At 34.9% G+C, this 16,281-nt stretch overlaps 3 protein-coding genes across 8 annotated transcripts; all 3 read left to right on the top strand.

Moving 5' to 3' along the window:
• Positions 1 to 940: 940 nt before the first annotated feature.
• On the top strand, positions 941 to 6,328 carry LOC107266368 (putative sodium-dependent multivitamin transporter). Its single transcript, XM_015736781.2, has 10 exons — positions 941 to 1,881; positions 2,015 to 2,241; positions 3,151 to 3,279; positions 3,635 to 3,856; positions 3,929 to 4,269; positions 4,378 to 4,497; positions 4,589 to 4,806; positions 4,902 to 5,119; positions 5,184 to 5,443; positions 5,524 to 6,328. Exons 3-10 carry the CDS (start codon positions 3,160 to 3,162, stop codon positions 5,837 to 5,839), a joined length of 1,815 nt encoding a protein of 604 aa, XP_015592267.1. The 5' UTR covers positions 941 to 1,881; positions 2,015 to 2,241; positions 3,151 to 3,159; the 3' UTR covers positions 5,840 to 6,328.
• A 204-nt stretch (positions 6,329 to 6,532) lies between these two features.
• On the top strand, positions 6,533 to 12,555 carry LOC107266367 (sodium-coupled monocarboxylate transporter 1). Of its 6 annotated transcripts, none has more exons than XM_015736778.2 (8): positions 6,533 to 6,759; positions 9,282 to 9,638; positions 9,700 to 9,925; positions 10,017 to 10,380; positions 10,569 to 10,787; positions 10,885 to 11,068; positions 11,143 to 11,427; positions 11,562 to 11,807. In XM_015736778.2, the coding sequence occupies exons 2-8, from the start codon at positions 9,306 to 9,308 to the stop codon at positions 11,805 to 11,807; spliced, it is 1,857 nt and encodes a 618-aa protein (XP_015592264.1). In that variant the 5' UTR covers positions 6,533 to 6,759; positions 9,282 to 9,305. The 6 variants fall into 6 exon arrangements, with proteins under 6 accessions (XP_015592264.1, XP_015592263.1, XP_015592265.1 ...); XM_015736777.2 differs by having other exon boundaries at positions 9,275 to 9,638; XM_015736779.2 differs by lacking the exon at positions 6,533 to 6,759 and adding an exon at positions 7,672 to 8,019.
• Positions 12,556 to 12,702: 147 nt separating this feature from the next.
• Positions 12,703 to 16,263, top strand: LOC107266372 (45 kDa calcium-binding protein). Its single transcript, XM_015736789.2, has 6 exons — positions 12,703 to 13,205; positions 13,289 to 13,364; positions 13,621 to 14,107; positions 14,228 to 14,491; positions 14,577 to 14,758; positions 14,836 to 16,263. Exons 3-6 carry the CDS (start codon positions 13,636 to 13,638, stop codon positions 15,010 to 15,012), a joined length of 1,095 nt encoding a protein of 364 aa, XP_015592275.1. The 5' UTR covers positions 12,703 to 13,205; positions 13,289 to 13,364; positions 13,621 to 13,635; the 3' UTR covers positions 15,013 to 16,263.
• The last annotated feature ends 18 nt before the right edge of the window (positions 16,264 to 16,281 follow it).

The raw sequence follows: 16,281 nt of genomic DNA, 5'->3' as shown, positions 1-16,281 counted from the left end.
ATTTAACTGATTGAAATGATAGATTGATTAGTGAGAAGCGCTAATCATCTATCAGAATTTATTTATATGATTCTCAGATGATTGACTTTCGAGAGAGGTTTTTCCTCTATCGGCTGTTGATAGTATTGGCCTGTCCTTGCTGTTTTTCTAACTACTGCGCTCTCAGTAAGTACGGGAGTACTGAGAGATTGGCCAATTTGTACCGTTACAAATCTTGTACGAACTCCTCAAGGATTTCTTGCATTTTTTTCTAGTTCTTGTTAGCCATGGTTATAAAATAGTAGGAAAATAAATGTAATTACATCTGTATATGTCAATTTTTAATACACGTTAGAGAAACTATATTATAGTTATATATATATATTCATATTTCTTAAAAGCTAATAATTCTCTACAAATGTTTCGTTCATTTCTATCGATGGGTAAGTATGTCGAGTGGCTTCAATGTTCATGTTGATAAATTCTTTTCGTGAAAAAAATTGAGGTTCTAAATCGCATAGTATAAATGAATTTTTATCATGTATTAACAGTGTAAATGTATTCAATAGCACCGATATGAATTCGTCTGATATACGAAAATTAATCTGAAACGGCCCGCCTTTATAAACAAACATGCAGACAATTGATTAGGTAGAACCATTTGAGTGGCAACGATTGTCATGAAGTGCATGCAGCTGTGTTCGTCAAGAGTCCAAGCTAGAGGAGATTATTACACATAAATAAGTTACATATAAAAGATGCTCGTATCAGGGTCTACATGAGACTGTACCGAATTTTATATGTTTGATGAATGTTACGTAAATTTATTAGTATTCAAATTCACATTTTGAGGTTATGATATTTATACCTCCTCGGAAAAAAATGATTATACGTAATCAGATGAAAGATTTGTCTTTATCTGATCAGATCTAAAATTTTACAAGAATTTATTATATTAAAAGATATTTATCTCCCATTCATTATCCATAAATATGTTCATTAATGTTATTTAAGGGTATACAAATTGTATGGAATTTACATATTCAACATGTACTTTTGTACAATTTTTAATCTGGTCAGATAGAGACAAATGTAGGATTTGATTATATACTATACGATTTTCTATATTCATTATTTTTTTCTGAAAACGTAAGAAGAGACTGTCGAAAGTCTGTTTTATCCATGAAAAAAGTCAGACGCACATTTGTAAAGTATCAAAGATCAGTAGTTCAAGGGCAAAGAAGTTATTATTCCTAAATGAGACATCGATTTTAAAGTGCCGTTATATAGAGTTCAACAAATCATACGTAAATAAATATTCTCTGATAATAAAGCATATAAATAAGCAAAGAAATACAGCATGATCAAGAGACACGTATTACTTTCCACATAGGTTATAAAATGTCAACCGGACAAGGAACAGAAATAGACATGAATTTATTCAGCCACGTTGAGATTCAGAAAAAAAATGATTGCGCGTAATCATATAAAAATTTATATAATTAAATCCAAACTGTGTACCTTGATCAGATGTTAAATTTTTCAAAAAATACGCTACGAAAATGTAAATTCTATACAAATGATATTTCCCATATTATTTGTAACCCATTCGCGGGTAATAATATTCCTTGGTTATATTATTTATACAGAATTTACATTTTCACAGTAAATTCTTGTAAAATTTTAGTTCTTATGAAACATGAGCAGGATACAGATAAAATTTGGATCTAAAATCATATTTTTCCTGGATATTCGAGTATTTCATCGTATACAATACATATTGAATTCGAATAATTAACGTACTGAATCTTATTACAATTACATATACTGTTATCATGGTCATTGAACTTCACGAGTGGCGATGTTTGTATTTTACTTGAATTTTCCAGGAAGACAGGACAGGTATGTTACGATGATTTTCACAAATATTATCCTTATTTGATATATATATATATATATATATATATATATATATATATATATATATATATATATATATATATATATCCACTGCATATTCATACACTGTTTGTAGTTTTACATCACAGTTTTATAGGTTAGGAGCAACAGTCAGCATGGTCGAGTCCGCGCAATCCGCGCAGCTGCACTAGGCAGTCAGTATCTGCTTTTGAACGTCGACCTCGACTATACTATACGTTTGTAGCAGAAGAATAGAATATCATAGGAAGACGCCGTAACGGTTGGACGTTTCTATCGAGCGCTGTGATCGAAAGGAACTGACTACGATATAGTCCACATCTCGTAAGTTTGTTACGTTGTTTTTTTATAACATAAACGAAGGAATAGGATGAATTAAACGCTGTATATTAGTATGTGTTATATAGTGTCTTGAATGACCTTCAAGATTGTACAATTGACAATTTTTGGGAGTTTCTAGTTATTTTTTTAGTTACATTATTAAATGCGGCTGTTGAAATTTAATAGGCAATTATTTGTATGGCTATTAATATAAATAACAATCGTTTAATGGATATTCAATACATGTATTTGAGTATTGATCACTATTACTTGTAATATCTTTTTTTATAGTTTTTTTGTAGAGTTTTTTTCGCTCTGCACAGGAGATACGTTGAATAATTCTTTTTAGTTTTTCTATACTGTTCTTCGAGAACTTATAATTGGTATAAAAATGTATGAAAAAAAAAGTAAGGTTATAGATCTGTTTGCTCATCAGAAAAAATATATGTAGTCAGCAGAGCTGCTCTTGTGCATACTAAAAAGAAAGACAAGTGTATGAAATTATTAAAATGGTTAGACTATTTTAATATTAGAAAAAATTGTACTCTTATCCGTAATTTTATAACGTATCTTCTTATTTTGAGCGGCTGCATTACATACGGTCTCTTAATGATTACCGGCAATAAAATCTAATAGAGATCACGATAACGCGAGATTATACTCGCCGTAAGATTAAGTACGATATGAATTTTGAATTAGCACAGTTAATAGTGGGTCATATATACATTATAGCGTGCTCCTCGTAAAGTCGTAAAAGTTCAGTAAATATTCGATATGATTTTAATATTTAAAATATTGTAATATCTTCTGTCTCGTCCCGCCACGAAGAACAGTTCAGGCTAAAACTGAAAATAATTCGAAAAATTAAGGCCTCGACCTAAGGAATAATAATTTTTTAATTTTATTTTCCAGATCGTTCAGATGGCAAATTCCGCTACCTTAGGATGGATCGATTATTTGGTAATAGCACTGATGCTTTGCATAAGCTCGGGCATCGGTTTATATTACAGACTAACTGGCGGTCGTCAACGGACATATGAGGTAATTAGAAAACGTATGCTTTGATCGATTAAAAGGATTTTATCAATATAGAACTATGGGATATAATGCCTTATACTAAACTATGACTTATACTGATCCTCGCGTTACATTAAAAATTAATAATTACAGCGCGTTAAACTCAGATAAGTGGCTATAACAATAAAGTAATCTCGCCGAAGGTAGTAAATATGAACAATGTGTTCTAATATTTAGAAATGCATCTTTTTTTTTATTAGCGTATATTAGTTTTATATAATTCAGTAATAAATTGCGTAAGCAGCCAATGACGTCATACGGCATAACCACTTAATTCAAATTTAATAGATAAACTGTTTTTTTGAATAATTTTTTACAGGAATATTTCAATGCCAATAGGTCAATGAGTATATTACCTGTGGGCATTGCGCTGATGGTTTCATTTATGTCGGCGATCACGCTACTGGGTGTTTCAGCCGAAAATTATACCTATGGCACTCAGTTTGTCATAGTAAATCTTGCCTACCTCATAGGAACTCCCGTAGTCTGCTACGGATTCTTTCCAGTTTTTTATAAGCTTCAAGCGACTAGCGCTTACGAGGTCAGTGTACTTTATATATTAATTATATAATTTTTATACGTAGCTCATGGATGCTGTTTGATTTGATTTCAGTATTTGGAAAAAAGATTTGGAGTCGGCGCCAGATTAACTGCCAGCTTCATATACTCGATTCAAATACTTTTATACTCAGGCGTTGTACTTTATGCACCGGCCTTGGCTTTGGAAGCCACTACAGGTCTTTCCAAAACTGGAAGTATTATTATTATCGGCCTGGTTTGCGCTTTCTACTCAAGTGTCGGCGGTATCAAAGCTGTACTGATAACCGACGTCTTTCAAGGTGCACTCATGTTCATCGCCTTATTCGTCATCATTGGTGTCGCTGCTAATGCCGTTGGTGGTTTAGGCGAAATTTGGAGAATTGCCTACGAGGGTGGTCGAATTCAATTCGACAGGTAATTATAAATTTTTTATACAGAATTCATAAGAAGTTCATGTTACAGTCGTTTATGACTGGTTGCATTTCACATTGATTTTTATTTCAATATTATTTTGGTTTTCAGTGTTTCTATCGACCCGACCGTAAGACACACTTGGTGGGGACAAATGATTGGTGGTATCTTCACATACTTATCGCTTTATGGCGTTAATCAAGTTCAGGTGCAACGTATGTTAACAGTGAGGCAGGTTTACGGTGCTTTGTTAATTTTTATCACGTACAACGATGCTTGTTCTACACTTACGCAATTCCTAATGGGTCACGTAACCTTTCAGGAATCTAAAATCGGCTCAGATTGCCATGTGGCTAAACTGGCCAATTCTTGCGTTCTTATCCATCTGTACATGCTTTTCCGGATTGGCCATTTATAGTAAATATTACAATTGCGATCCGGTTAGCGAAGGAAGGATCAGCTCTACCGATATGTTGATGCCGCTTTACGTTATGGATACGATGTCGCATATTCCTGGACTACCTGGATTATTCGTTGCAGGTATAATACTCTGTATCCGTAACGCAAGATGATTCATGAATGTCATATCATTTAAGCATTCTACTTCATCTGTTCTCATTTTTTGTTTCTCTGAGGTATTTTTAGTGCCGGACTCAGTACCATATCAGCTGGACTAAATTCTCTGTCAGCGGTTACATTGGAAGACTATATAAAGCCATTATATAAAAGATGCGTTGGTTATGACTTTCCGTTATCCAAATCTATACTCCTTGGAAAGTTGTTGGCTTTCCTCTTTGGACTAGCTTGCATCGCCGTGGCCTTCTTGGCCCAGTATTTGGGCGGTATTCTTCAGGTAAACCATTTTACTTCTATCGAATATAATTCTTATGTCAGTCAATACGTCACTTTCATTTTAGGGATCGTTAACTATTTTTGGAGTTGTTGGTGGTCCACTTTTGGGCATGTTCACCTTGGGTATGGTCAGTCAAACAGCAACGCAACGTGGAACCATTACAGGCTGCTTGGTAGCACTTACATTTTCATTATGGATTGCTTTCGGGCAACCGAGACCAGCAACACCGAAATTACCAGTAACTACGGATGGGTGTAATGCTACCGTAAGTAGGAATCAGACATTCAGTGCAATCCAACAAGCCATCTCACATACAAAGGCGGAGTAAGTATTTGCTTTAAAGAATTTTCATCTGATGTTAATCCTAATCGATTACTATGTTCTGTGATTTATTATTATTTCAGGAACACCGACGATTCCTCGTATTTCTATCTTTATCGACTATCGTACATCTGGTACAGTGCCATTGGATTTTTAATAACTGTCGTAGTTGGATTACTTGTCAGTAATTTAGCTCGAATCGTTTTGAAAGAAGAAAAGGAAAAATTGAATCCGGATTTATTTTTTACAATCATTGGCAATCGTATGCGGAATAGAGAGAAATCCCCACGCGAGGACAATGGATTATCGATTATAGATCTTGAAGTACAAAAGAAGTTGACGTTTAATGGTAGAGAGCGGCAGGAGAGAGAACAGGGAAATGATAATACCAGTTTCTAGCGTTTATGGTCTTTACGTCGTTTATGGTTGGTCATATGACGTATTAGATTTGGATATTTTGTATGTAGAATTGAACAAGATTCTCAAAGTTATCAAACAAATCGGTAACGTGTTTCACAATTGGTATTATTTGTCGGCATTCTTTATATAGTAATTAAGGGACCACCACGCACGCCTTCGCCATTCTGTCATTACTAAAAAAAATATCTGGATCTTGCAATTAACACTATAAGAACTGTCGTACGTTTCGCAAGGTCGAATTCAGAAATAAATTTCACTCATCAGTACAGAGAGGTTTGTGTCTATCTCATAATGAATTTTAGTAGAATTGTTTTATCACCTATCGTACAAACAATTTTACCGAGTACTTAGTTAATATATACATATACGTAAACAATAAAAAATCGAATTTTATACAAAATCCGCAGACTGATAGTGGATTTGGTTAATTGATACAGATACTACATAATAAATCTATATTTCTTGAAATCACTCCAACGATATTTCCCCGCTCCTCTGTATAAAAACAAAAACTATTGTAGCATAATACAAAGAGCGATCACAGAAGTGTTGAAAATTCTGAAACATAGTGAACAACGATTGCATGAAGCGTCAAAGTGACGTAGGAGTAAAATTTCAACAATACCAGTACAGTACCTGAAAATTCCTAAGAGACAAATTTCAAAATATTATTGTTTAAGACTTTGTCACTGTATTGCCATTCCGCTGGTATGACAGTATACTTCTAAACACCATGTATTAATCAATTACAGTGGTACAGTTCGCATGGTATAACGACGGTCTTGGCTATATGGAGTGAGTAGTAGCAAAGTAAAAGTTTCCAAATCTAATCGTGAGCCTCGCGAGGGATGAATGCAAAAAGTGTAAAGCCCCAGAAAAAGGACAATACGGATTGAAAGGTATCCCTAAAATTCATCGTATTCAATTACTGCATATTAGGCAATTAGAACGGTCGCGCTCACCCAGATTAAACCAGTGTAAGTCAGTTGAAACCAGTTTCAATTTAAGTTCATGCCGACTAAGACTCTAGTTGCCGGCCCTTTATTTCTCACTGGAAGATGCGCGTTATTTTCCTTCTTCGTACTTGCCGTTAACTTCAATTAGTCCATTATGAAATTCTCAGTGATCTGCTCGACATAACTCAGCCCCGTGACTATGAAGTATCATATAAGCTTTCCTATAATCCAAACATTATTACTACGTTAGTCATGTATACGTCACAGTAGGGATCAAGTCGCGACATCTGTACGATTATCTTTGAAATTTAATCAAAATCAGTAAATCATCCCTTGATTTTTAACGATTCCATTGAAATCCGGTTTAATCTTGTAATTAAACAAACACAGACTTTTTTCACATGTGCTTTGACTTAGAAGAATCGCGCGTCACATGGATTTCCATGTTTACAATATGAGCTAATTACGGACTCGTACCTTGTGGGGATGATGAACAGAAACATAAATCCGTGACGCATTCCGGAACGAATTGAAAGAGCAACAGGAAATTGTGGACTCTCAATTATTCTTACTTCAATAGAACCGTCATGAGTTTTCATAATTCGACGAATAATCTGATTTTTCTCTTGTTTGGAATTACACGCTCGACGGACGCTTCGCGTGTTACGGGCTCGATGAGAGATTTTCCCACCTCGAGATACAATCGGTGATTCTCTTATCAAGTTTACATAAATTATTTTTCATTTTTTCACGTATTTTCCTCATTCCTCTGGATAAGCTAATCGGTCGTTGTTTAGTTATTCATGCTATAAAATAACACGTACTGTAGCATGGTAATGATTTTCTGTTCTTATGGAATTTCAATACGTTACTTAGACATAGATTATTTTATTTCACTTAAATGTTACCCTAGTTGTGCTTAATGAAAATTCATAATTAACCTTATATCATTAGCAACAAGGACATTCTTAATGGAATATTTGGACAAATTTTTACGGCATTTCGCTTCGTGTGTGGTGGTAATATTATTGTTGACAACGACTTATACTTGAAAGCCATCGTGGAAGGGGGATGCTTCATATAAAGGCGCACGTGACAATTAAAACGATCAGTCTTAAAACAGTTCCCCGTTTAATCCATCACTCTAGTCCGACGTTCGACTGATTAATGAGAAACCCTCAGATCTAAGATTTGCGTTAAAACGTAAATTTTTTAAAAATTCTTAAAATTTAATTGTATACCGATAAATAGCATATAAGCTCAGACTAATCAATAAAAGCGCATATATGCGTTACGCGAGGAGAACCAGTAAAATTATTCAATTACAGTTTCGTACGTTTCTATTGATCGCGGTGAATCGATAAATCGATAATCGAAGTTTTTGAGAATAATATTTTTACTCATAATTAACAGTTTTGTTATTTTTTTCTTTATTTTATATAACGGGTAAGTCATTTGAAATATTATGCATTTACTCTTATGTTAGCTTAAAGATAATTTTCTACATTACAACTGTGCAAAAAGGTTACGTTAACAAATATTATTTTATTAATTGCGTGATATTGCATTTTTATTGAATTTATGAATATAAAGATATAACTTTGTTTAATTGAGCTTTTACAACTTTTTAAACTGTCACAGTAAAATACAGAAATTACAGAACAACAATTATATACGCATCAATATTATTGCATAAATCCTCTGTTTTCTCGGCAATTTATCTCTGTCATTTGCAACAATTAACTGCATCGCGTTATCTATTTCCGGTAAGGGCTAGTCGTGAAGCATTACGAAACTGCGTGATTCAATTCGTTATTACCATCTGGATAATTTCATTTTAAATTTTGTCGCAATTATTTGTACTCATTTTTCCCTACACGATGTTCCAACATTAACAAAAGATAACTTAATTCAAAAATTTTTGAAATTTCTGAAAAAAATTTCATCCAATTTTGTTCATTTATTTTCACTCTTCAATTTCTACCGCTTGAAACCACTTTGGGACAACCGTATCCACTTCGAACTAGAAATGATTAGGAGATTGCAAATGGCGGCTATGCAATAACGTGACACAAGGGTGCAATTCCATTCCGCTTCAATTCTTAATACCTCAACACGTGGCAATTATCCAGCTGTCAATTTGTCAATAGAAGCAAAATTGCAATGAACAACTTTCCATGCAGAAATCGACCATATCACACAATCTTAAAACTATTGCATACGTCTACGGAAGTGTGATGCACTTGAGCTATGACAATTACAGGACAATATAATTTACACTGATACTTAAGATCTTTATAATGTCAAGTATAGAGATCAATTGAATTGACAAGATCGAGTCCATCAGTCATTCCGAATGATATATCTCATTGTCTCCATATTTTTGTTATATGCAAAAAAAATTTTTTTGTTAAGTACAACTTTTTATTTTACCTAATAAAAATGATCTCTATTTGAGGTTATAGTCTGCGTGAAGAGAATTGTTGGCGATGCGGCTGCAGTTACTCGTCTTCTTTTGTGCCCTTTACGCGTCATCGACAGAACAACGACGAGTCGGGGCGGACGAGGAAAAATGTCGACAAGATTATCCAGCGCTGCTTCACTACTTTTCATGGGCCGATTATACGGTTCTGGCAATTATGTTGCTGATATCCTGCGGCATCGGGATGTTTTATGGTTTCTTTGCCAGCAAGCAAGAAACGAGTGATGACTTTTTGTTGGGCGGCTCCAGCATGGGAACATTTCCTATGGCAATGTCACTGGCTGCCAGTTTTGTGACGGCCATTGAACTCCTTGGAAATCCAGCTGAAATGTATGGACAGGTAATGAATATAATCATTTATCATTAGTTGTCTTTTAAAAATAGTCTCTTTGTCGTTTCAGGGTACTCAATTTTGGATGACCTGCTTGGCATTTATATTAGTCGTTCCGATCACCTCCCGATTTTACTTACCGGTCTACATGAAGCTGAGATTGACATCCAGCTACGAATATTTAAATTTACGTTTTAATCGGCACTGCAGATTACTGGCCAGTGTTCTATACATGCTACAAATGATTCTATACACGTCAGTCGCTGTATACGCGCCAGCCTTAGCATTAAGTCACGGTAAGTTATGCAAAAAATACATAGTACTTGCATTTGCGTTTTTTGTATTTTCTTTTTTTAACAATTGACCATTTTTATATTTAAATTTTAGTGACAGGCCTCAATACTTACCTAGCCGTAACTCTAGTCTACGTGGTGTGCATATTTTATGCTTCTCAAGGTGGCATGAAAGCCGTCATCATGACGGACACGTTCCAGACGGCTGTACTGTTAGGTTCACTCTTCCTGATCGTGGGATGCGGGATAACCTGGGCAGGAGGCAGTGCTGTAGTTTGGGAGCATAATTATCAAACAGGAAGAATTGAATTTTTTAATACAGACCCAAATCCTACGGTTCGTCACAGCTTCTGGAGTGTCGTAATTGGCGGTACATTCTATTGGGCTACGATGTTCTGCAGCAATCAGGCATCGGTACAGAAATATCTAAGTGTGAAAAAAATTGGACAAGTTAGAACGTAGGTGAACTTAAATTATAATACGATGACACTCTGACAAACACAGTATCGCATTGCATGTCTATTCTAGTAAATTAACCTAAATTGACTTTCATACACTAATATGAAGCGACAACAATAAATCTAAAATGGATTTTTAAGAAAGAAATAAATTCAGATATTCCATCTAAAATTATATTATTTTACAGAGCACTTTGGGTGTCGGCCATTGGTCTGATTATCATTTATACAGTCAATTTCCTGACTGGTATGGTACTCTACAGTGTCTACAGACATTGCGATCCAGTAACTGCAAAATATATTACGGCACAGGATCAATTGCTACCTCTCTACGTTATGAATTTTATGGGCGAACTCAAAGGCGTTCCTGGTTTCTTTGTAGCCGGTATCTTCGCCGCCTCTCTCGGGTTGGTACATAGAAACTATTTCCATAAAGAAATCTACTACCGCTATACAAGACAAAAGAATGTTCTGCACGAAGAAAAATTGTTTCGTAATTTTTAGAACCGTCGCCAGCGCTCTAAATTCCCTAGCGGCAATAACCTGCGAAGACATCCTGCAGGGTGTATTAAAAATTGAAATACCATCGGGACGCGGCGCTATTTACGCACGATGGATCAGCGTCTTTTTCGGGGCTTTGAGTTTCGCGCTTGTTTTTGTCGTACGTCAACTCGGTGGTGTGCTACAGGTAAATTCTGCTGTTATCATCTACACTCAACTTCATTATAAGCAGTAGTCCATTATTACTTTTTTCTTGGTTAGGTTGCATTGTCCTTTAACGGTATGGTCGGTGGAGTGACACTAGGATTATTTACCCTGGGTATGTTCGTACCATGGGCAAATGCTAAAGGTGCAATGGTGGGTGCTATCACTGCTCTAGCTTTAGTATTGTGGATTGGATTGGGAGCACAAGTGGCTGCGTTAAAAGGTGATATCCAATTAGACAGCAAACCTATTTCCGTTGATGGTTGTCCATGTGTGAACGAGACTACGTTAATCATATCAAAGGTGGATGACACTCACGTTGAAATTTCGCCAATATACAGGGTAAGTACTACTGAAACTTTTTAGTCTTTCAACAATATTTTTTTACTCACGTGGAAAAGTTTATTGGAGGGTTAAAGGTAAACGGAAATTTTCAAAGTGAAATTGCTGAATAACGGTTTTGAATTTTTCTTTAGGTGAGTTACCTGTGGTACAGTGTGATTGGCTGCTTGACGACCGTCTTGTTAGGTACTGTTGTTAGCGTTGCTACCGGTCCTCAAAATATTGCTGATTTGAATCACGACCTTCTTTGTCCACCCATCAGATCGTTGCTTGGTGCTCACAAAAAGCCCCGTACTAGGAACATTCAGGGTATTGCGAATCTTGCCCTTGATCTTGACGACGAGAAGATACAGATTGAAGGGAGTAAAAGTGAAAAGTAATATATAATTTTAGCATCGACATCGATCATCAATTATTGTCATCGTCATTACCGTCGCTGTCATTGTCGAGATATACAACATTGTTGGTAGATCAAATTCAATGTGAGATATAAAAGAATTCTTTTGTGAATATTCATAAGCTATACCATTTCAGTAGCTCTCGTTATTTAACAATTGCTCGTCAAACAATTATTCGTAAGGTTATCGACTATTCTCTTTTGAAAAAAAAAAATTTTTTTTATCAATTCAAGAGATAATAGGCATAGCGGATGATCAGTAATGTCATGACTCTACGAATTATTTCAGTCGACGCCAGTAGCATTTGAACAATGTAACATATACGCAGAAACCACGATTTACAGTACATACGTAAATTACTCAATTATTTATAGCACACTTAAATGCAACAATTAGTAATTCATTTTTAGATTATAGTACAAAATACAGTATTTCTAGATTCATTTAAGCATCGTGTTTTACATATAGTACCTCGCTCGAAAGTCTCTCAAACGTTATTTTATGAACTAGAGGATCGCCGTTATGGAACATATTCGTGAAGATGACAACAATATATTCACATATGACTCCAATATACATGGTTTTCAGGTACCTACCTAAATTTTAATATTTAAATAGCTGCTGTATTTCTAATGCTCTTAGTCTGATCAATCTGATCTAGCAGCAGTGCTAAGTACTTATCAATTGTAAATAATATATGTGCGTGTAAAAATAAATATAAAATATAAACCTAACGATTTTATATAATTTGATGATAAAGAGTGACCTGCCTTTAGAGATGGGGAAAGTATTAAATCTTTTTTTTGTAATTAGGAGTCAAGATATCTCATGATATTAGTTTCATCTCACGTTCAAAATCGATCTTATGCTCTGATCAATAATTTGAAATGCTGAAGACACTGTATTTTAAAAACACCGTAAATGCTTCATATATCTATATCATACGTTACAATATATGTATGTATAGATGAGCAATTTCACGTTTATGGCTATGCTATGTTCACTTAGATCTATAGCAGTCTCGCCATAACTCCTAGGCCAATATGAGGCAGGAAAGAGAGTAAGGTAGGGAGAGTAGCAACCAGTGAAAGTGGATCAATACACCGTAAGCGTTAGGTATCCGTCGGCGTGTATAGTTTAGTAGTGGCAACGAGACCTGAGAACAAATCTTCTACTGAAAACTTTAAAGTGTTACTGGGAAAATTCAGTGGTGTTTCAATTATTGAAAAAATAATTTCTGCTACATTAAACGCCCTTCTGATCATGCGCGATGTGAATATATGTACATATTAGAAAAAGAATTGAGTGATGGTCGTGAGAGTTCGCTGAATGACGAAAGCAAGAGGAACCTTTAAATAACGATTAATCGGAAGTGGTTTGGTAATTAAGATCATGTAACATTTAAGCAGATGTTACAGAGTAGACGTGTTTATGACGAGTGCCGTCAAATTGATAATTCGCAGGATTTGCTGTGACGCGACTCCATAGACCAAAAAGTCACTTGTTTACTTGACTGATACAACGTATTACGTTATTTTCGTAAGTGTATTTTATTTTATATGCATAGTAAAATCGAGAAAGTAGAAATATATTGTTAACGAATTGCTTGTGTCAACGATGGAATGTCGAATGTTGTTAATCAAGGAAAAAAACATTTCTTGTAATTACATAGTTGACAGCAGTAAAAGTTGCTGGTGTATAAATTCTTATTTCATTAACATAATTGGTTCTGTCGTAAGCTATAGAATTTCTGGTAGTTGTAATCACTGCTTAAGAACGCATGTAATTTTTACAGTAATAACGGGAAAAAATGGTCTGGAAGCTGAGCCTGTCTTACCTGCGATTACTGCGTTGGACAATTTTCATACCCTTAATCATATACTTTTCACTTTTCTTTGTGAAGTATAATAAAAGTTTACCACTGAAAAGCTCAGTACCAGAAGAGATTCGAGGTAATCCAGCAATAATTAAGAGTCTCTCGATTGAAGTGGAGACCCCAGGGGTAGAGAGGACAGTTGAAAAGGATTATGATAAATACGAAAAGGCCGGAATGGATCACAGAGACGATAATAGCATACGAGAAGTGGAGCAGGTCGAGAATCAAGAGAATCCACAAAAGCTTCTAGAAGATACATTCCAGAGAGCTGACACAGACAGGAATCAATTGCTGGACATTCAGGAATTAGCTAAATGGATACACGCGAAGATTACAGAGCATATTAATCGCGCGATGAGAGAGAACATAGGCCTGTTCACTGCTATAGACAATAATCCTAGAAACGGTAGGTAACGATAAGAAACATTCACGTTTTAAAGTCTTCCTTGATTCTTAGTTTTTGTATTCGTAAATTCGTCCAGTTTTTAAGATCCGCCATTGTACTGAATGAAAGGATTGTTATCAGGTGAAGTTTCCTGGGAAGAGTATCACGCCCACTTCCTGAGATCTCATGGGTTTTCGGATAGTTATATTAATTCTCACGACAAAAGACACGGGGAAATGTCCAGGTCCTTGAAAGAAACTATTATGAGAGACAGAGCACGGTGGGCCGAGGCCGCCACTAACGATCCTGAAAGACTGGCATTGGATGAATTCTTGGCATTTACGCATCCGGAAAGCAGTCATAGGGCGCTTTTGCAAATGGTGGAGGATCTCTTGGAGAAGTTTGGTATGATTAGGATATTAGAGAATGATAGATAATAGAGAATGATAAATATTTTTCAAATTTAATGAAATTATCTTATTCCTTGAAGATCAGGACAGTGACGAGCAATTGACGGAAAATGAATTTTCAAGTTTACCATCGGATGGTGTAGGTCTGGATCTACGTGAAGATCAGAACGAGCCAGTACCGGGAAGTGAAGATCGTCGTAAGGAATTTCGTCATCTTATTGATAAAAATAAAGATGGCAAAGCTGACCGCACAGAACTTTTGGTAAGCTTGATAATAGATAGGTGAATACGTGCTTGATATATATATATATGTATACTTAATATATAATGTCATTGCAGATGTATATTGATCCAAGAAATCCAAGACATGCCATTCAGGATGCCCAACATTTGATTGTACTGTCGGATGCGAATCAAGATGGGAAGCTTAGTTTACCAGAGATATTGAGTAAGATGGATTTATTTTTGGGTAGCAAAATGGTAGATACCGAAAGGAGTTTTCATGACGAATTTTAATGAATTGGAGAATTATCAGGATTTTTTATCTGACTTTATTTCCTTTCTCTTGAAAAATTGTGCTCATAAGTATATTGGAGTGATAGGTAATTAATATAAAGATTACAAGGACTCGCTTGGGTAGGTTTTAGTCTGGGACCAGGTGTCGTATGATATATGAGATTTTGAAAGACTATGTTCAATGGATCCACGGTGCTGTGATAAGGATATTACAATCGTGGCATATCCCTTTAATTATTTACAGTAAATAGGAACTGATTGTATTAATGGTAGAAAAAAATCAATATTAGAACAGGGTATACTACTTAGTTAAGGGTTTTATAGTGACTTGTATGTACATGATGGTTAAGAATCTTTATACGTTAAATTCAAATGATTCAAAGTGTAGGGTTAGAAATTTGGGTAAACTTAAAATAAGGTATTCAATGTACATGGATCTTAATCAATACTTCATACTCACCCATTGTAATTGTCTTTCATCTTCATGCGGCATGATGTAATTAGGTATTTAGCTAACATTTCTTAGGTGTACGATAACGTAAATAGAACTGTATCGGACATGCATGATGTGAGTACTTAAAAAGCAATATAGTTTGTAAACTGATGTCACAATGCTGGTACTAATTATTACGTTTATGATAACGGTATGATTGACAATGAGAGAAAATGAGTAAAGAAGAAAATATTTAATATTGATAGTACGAAAGGATTATTATAGATAATTAAATTTCTTCGCAGAGAATACTCGGCAGGTGATCGGCTTACTCATTGATCAAAAGATGTTTTTTTTTAAATCAAGTCATCGATATGTAAATCGCATTGTCTGATTAATCACCTATATTATTAGACATGTTTTTCCTAAATTTCTCTAGGAACAATCTGTGATAGTATTTACCATGTATAATTTATATTTATGTGAACGAATCGTGAGATAAGGTAAAGCAGAATTTTCGTTACACTTGTTCTTGACTCTACTCGTTAATATTTATGGATATCGATTACAAATTGTGAATAATATGTATAAACTTTGAATGCCATGATTCTGTAGAAAAAAAAACAGCAGCGTAAAACTTTTTCGTTTAAGTATACAATGGAACTGAGTATATATATATAAAGCATATATATGTATAATATCCGTCCTTCCGTGGAAAATTCATCTTGATACTATATTCTAACGTCAAGAGGTATAATATAAAACTCACAATCAGGTACTGAAAATTTTGAATAAAGAAAAATACACGCTTCGTCAAATGTTGATTTTAGTATCAA

Source organism: Cephus cinctus, unplaced genomic scaffold (assembly GCF_000341935.2).
Source record: "Cephus cinctus unplaced genomic scaffold, Ccin1 Ccin1_scaffold0310, whole genome shotgun sequence".
Lineage (NCBI taxonomy): Eukaryota > Metazoa > Arthropoda > Insecta > Hymenoptera > Cephidae > Cephus > Cephus cinctus.
This window is presented reverse-complemented; position numbering and strand designations above follow the sequence as displayed.

What these genes read in the sequence shown, in the direction of transcription:
- LOC107266368 (XM_015736781.2), top strand. Translation starts at nt 3,160, where the DNA reads ATGGCAAATTCCGCTACCTTAGGATGGATCGATTATTTGGTAATAGCA. An exon ending in GGTCGAATTCAATTCGACAG is followed by an intron (nt 4,270 to 4,377) that starts GTAATTATAAAT and finishes TTTGGTTTTCAG; the next exon opens with TGTTTCTATCGACCCGACCG. An exon ending in ATTTGGGCGGTATTCTTCAG is followed by an intron (nt 5,120 to 5,183) that starts GTAAACCATTTT and finishes CTTTCATTTTAG; the next exon opens with GGATCGTTAACTATTTTTGG.
- LOC107266367 (XM_025083669.1), top strand. Translation starts at nt 9,306, where the DNA reads ATGCGGCTGCAGTTACTCGTCTTCTTTTGTGCCCTTTACGCGTCATCG. An exon ending in CAGCTGAAATGTATGGACAG is followed by an intron (nt 9,639 to 9,699) that starts GTAATGAATATA and finishes TTGTCGTTTCAG; the next exon opens with GGTACTCAATTTTGGATGAC. An exon ending in AGCCTTAGCATTAAGTCACG is followed by an intron (nt 9,926 to 10,016) that starts GTAAGTTATGCA and finishes TTTAAATTTTAG; the next exon opens with TGACAGGCCTCAATACTTAC.
- LOC107266372 (XM_015736789.2), top strand. Translation starts at nt 13,636, where the DNA reads ATGGTCTGGAAGCTGAGCCTGTCTTACCTGCGATTACTGCGTTGGACA. An exon ending in GGATCTCTTGGAGAAGTTTG is followed by an intron (nt 14,492 to 14,576) that starts GTATGATTAGGA and finishes TATTCCTTGAAG; the next exon opens with ATCAGGACAGTGACGAGCAA. An exon ending in CTGACCGCACAGAACTTTTG is followed by an intron (nt 14,759 to 14,835) that starts GTAAGCTTGATA and finishes ATGTCATTGCAG; the next exon opens with ATGTATATTGATCCAAGAAA.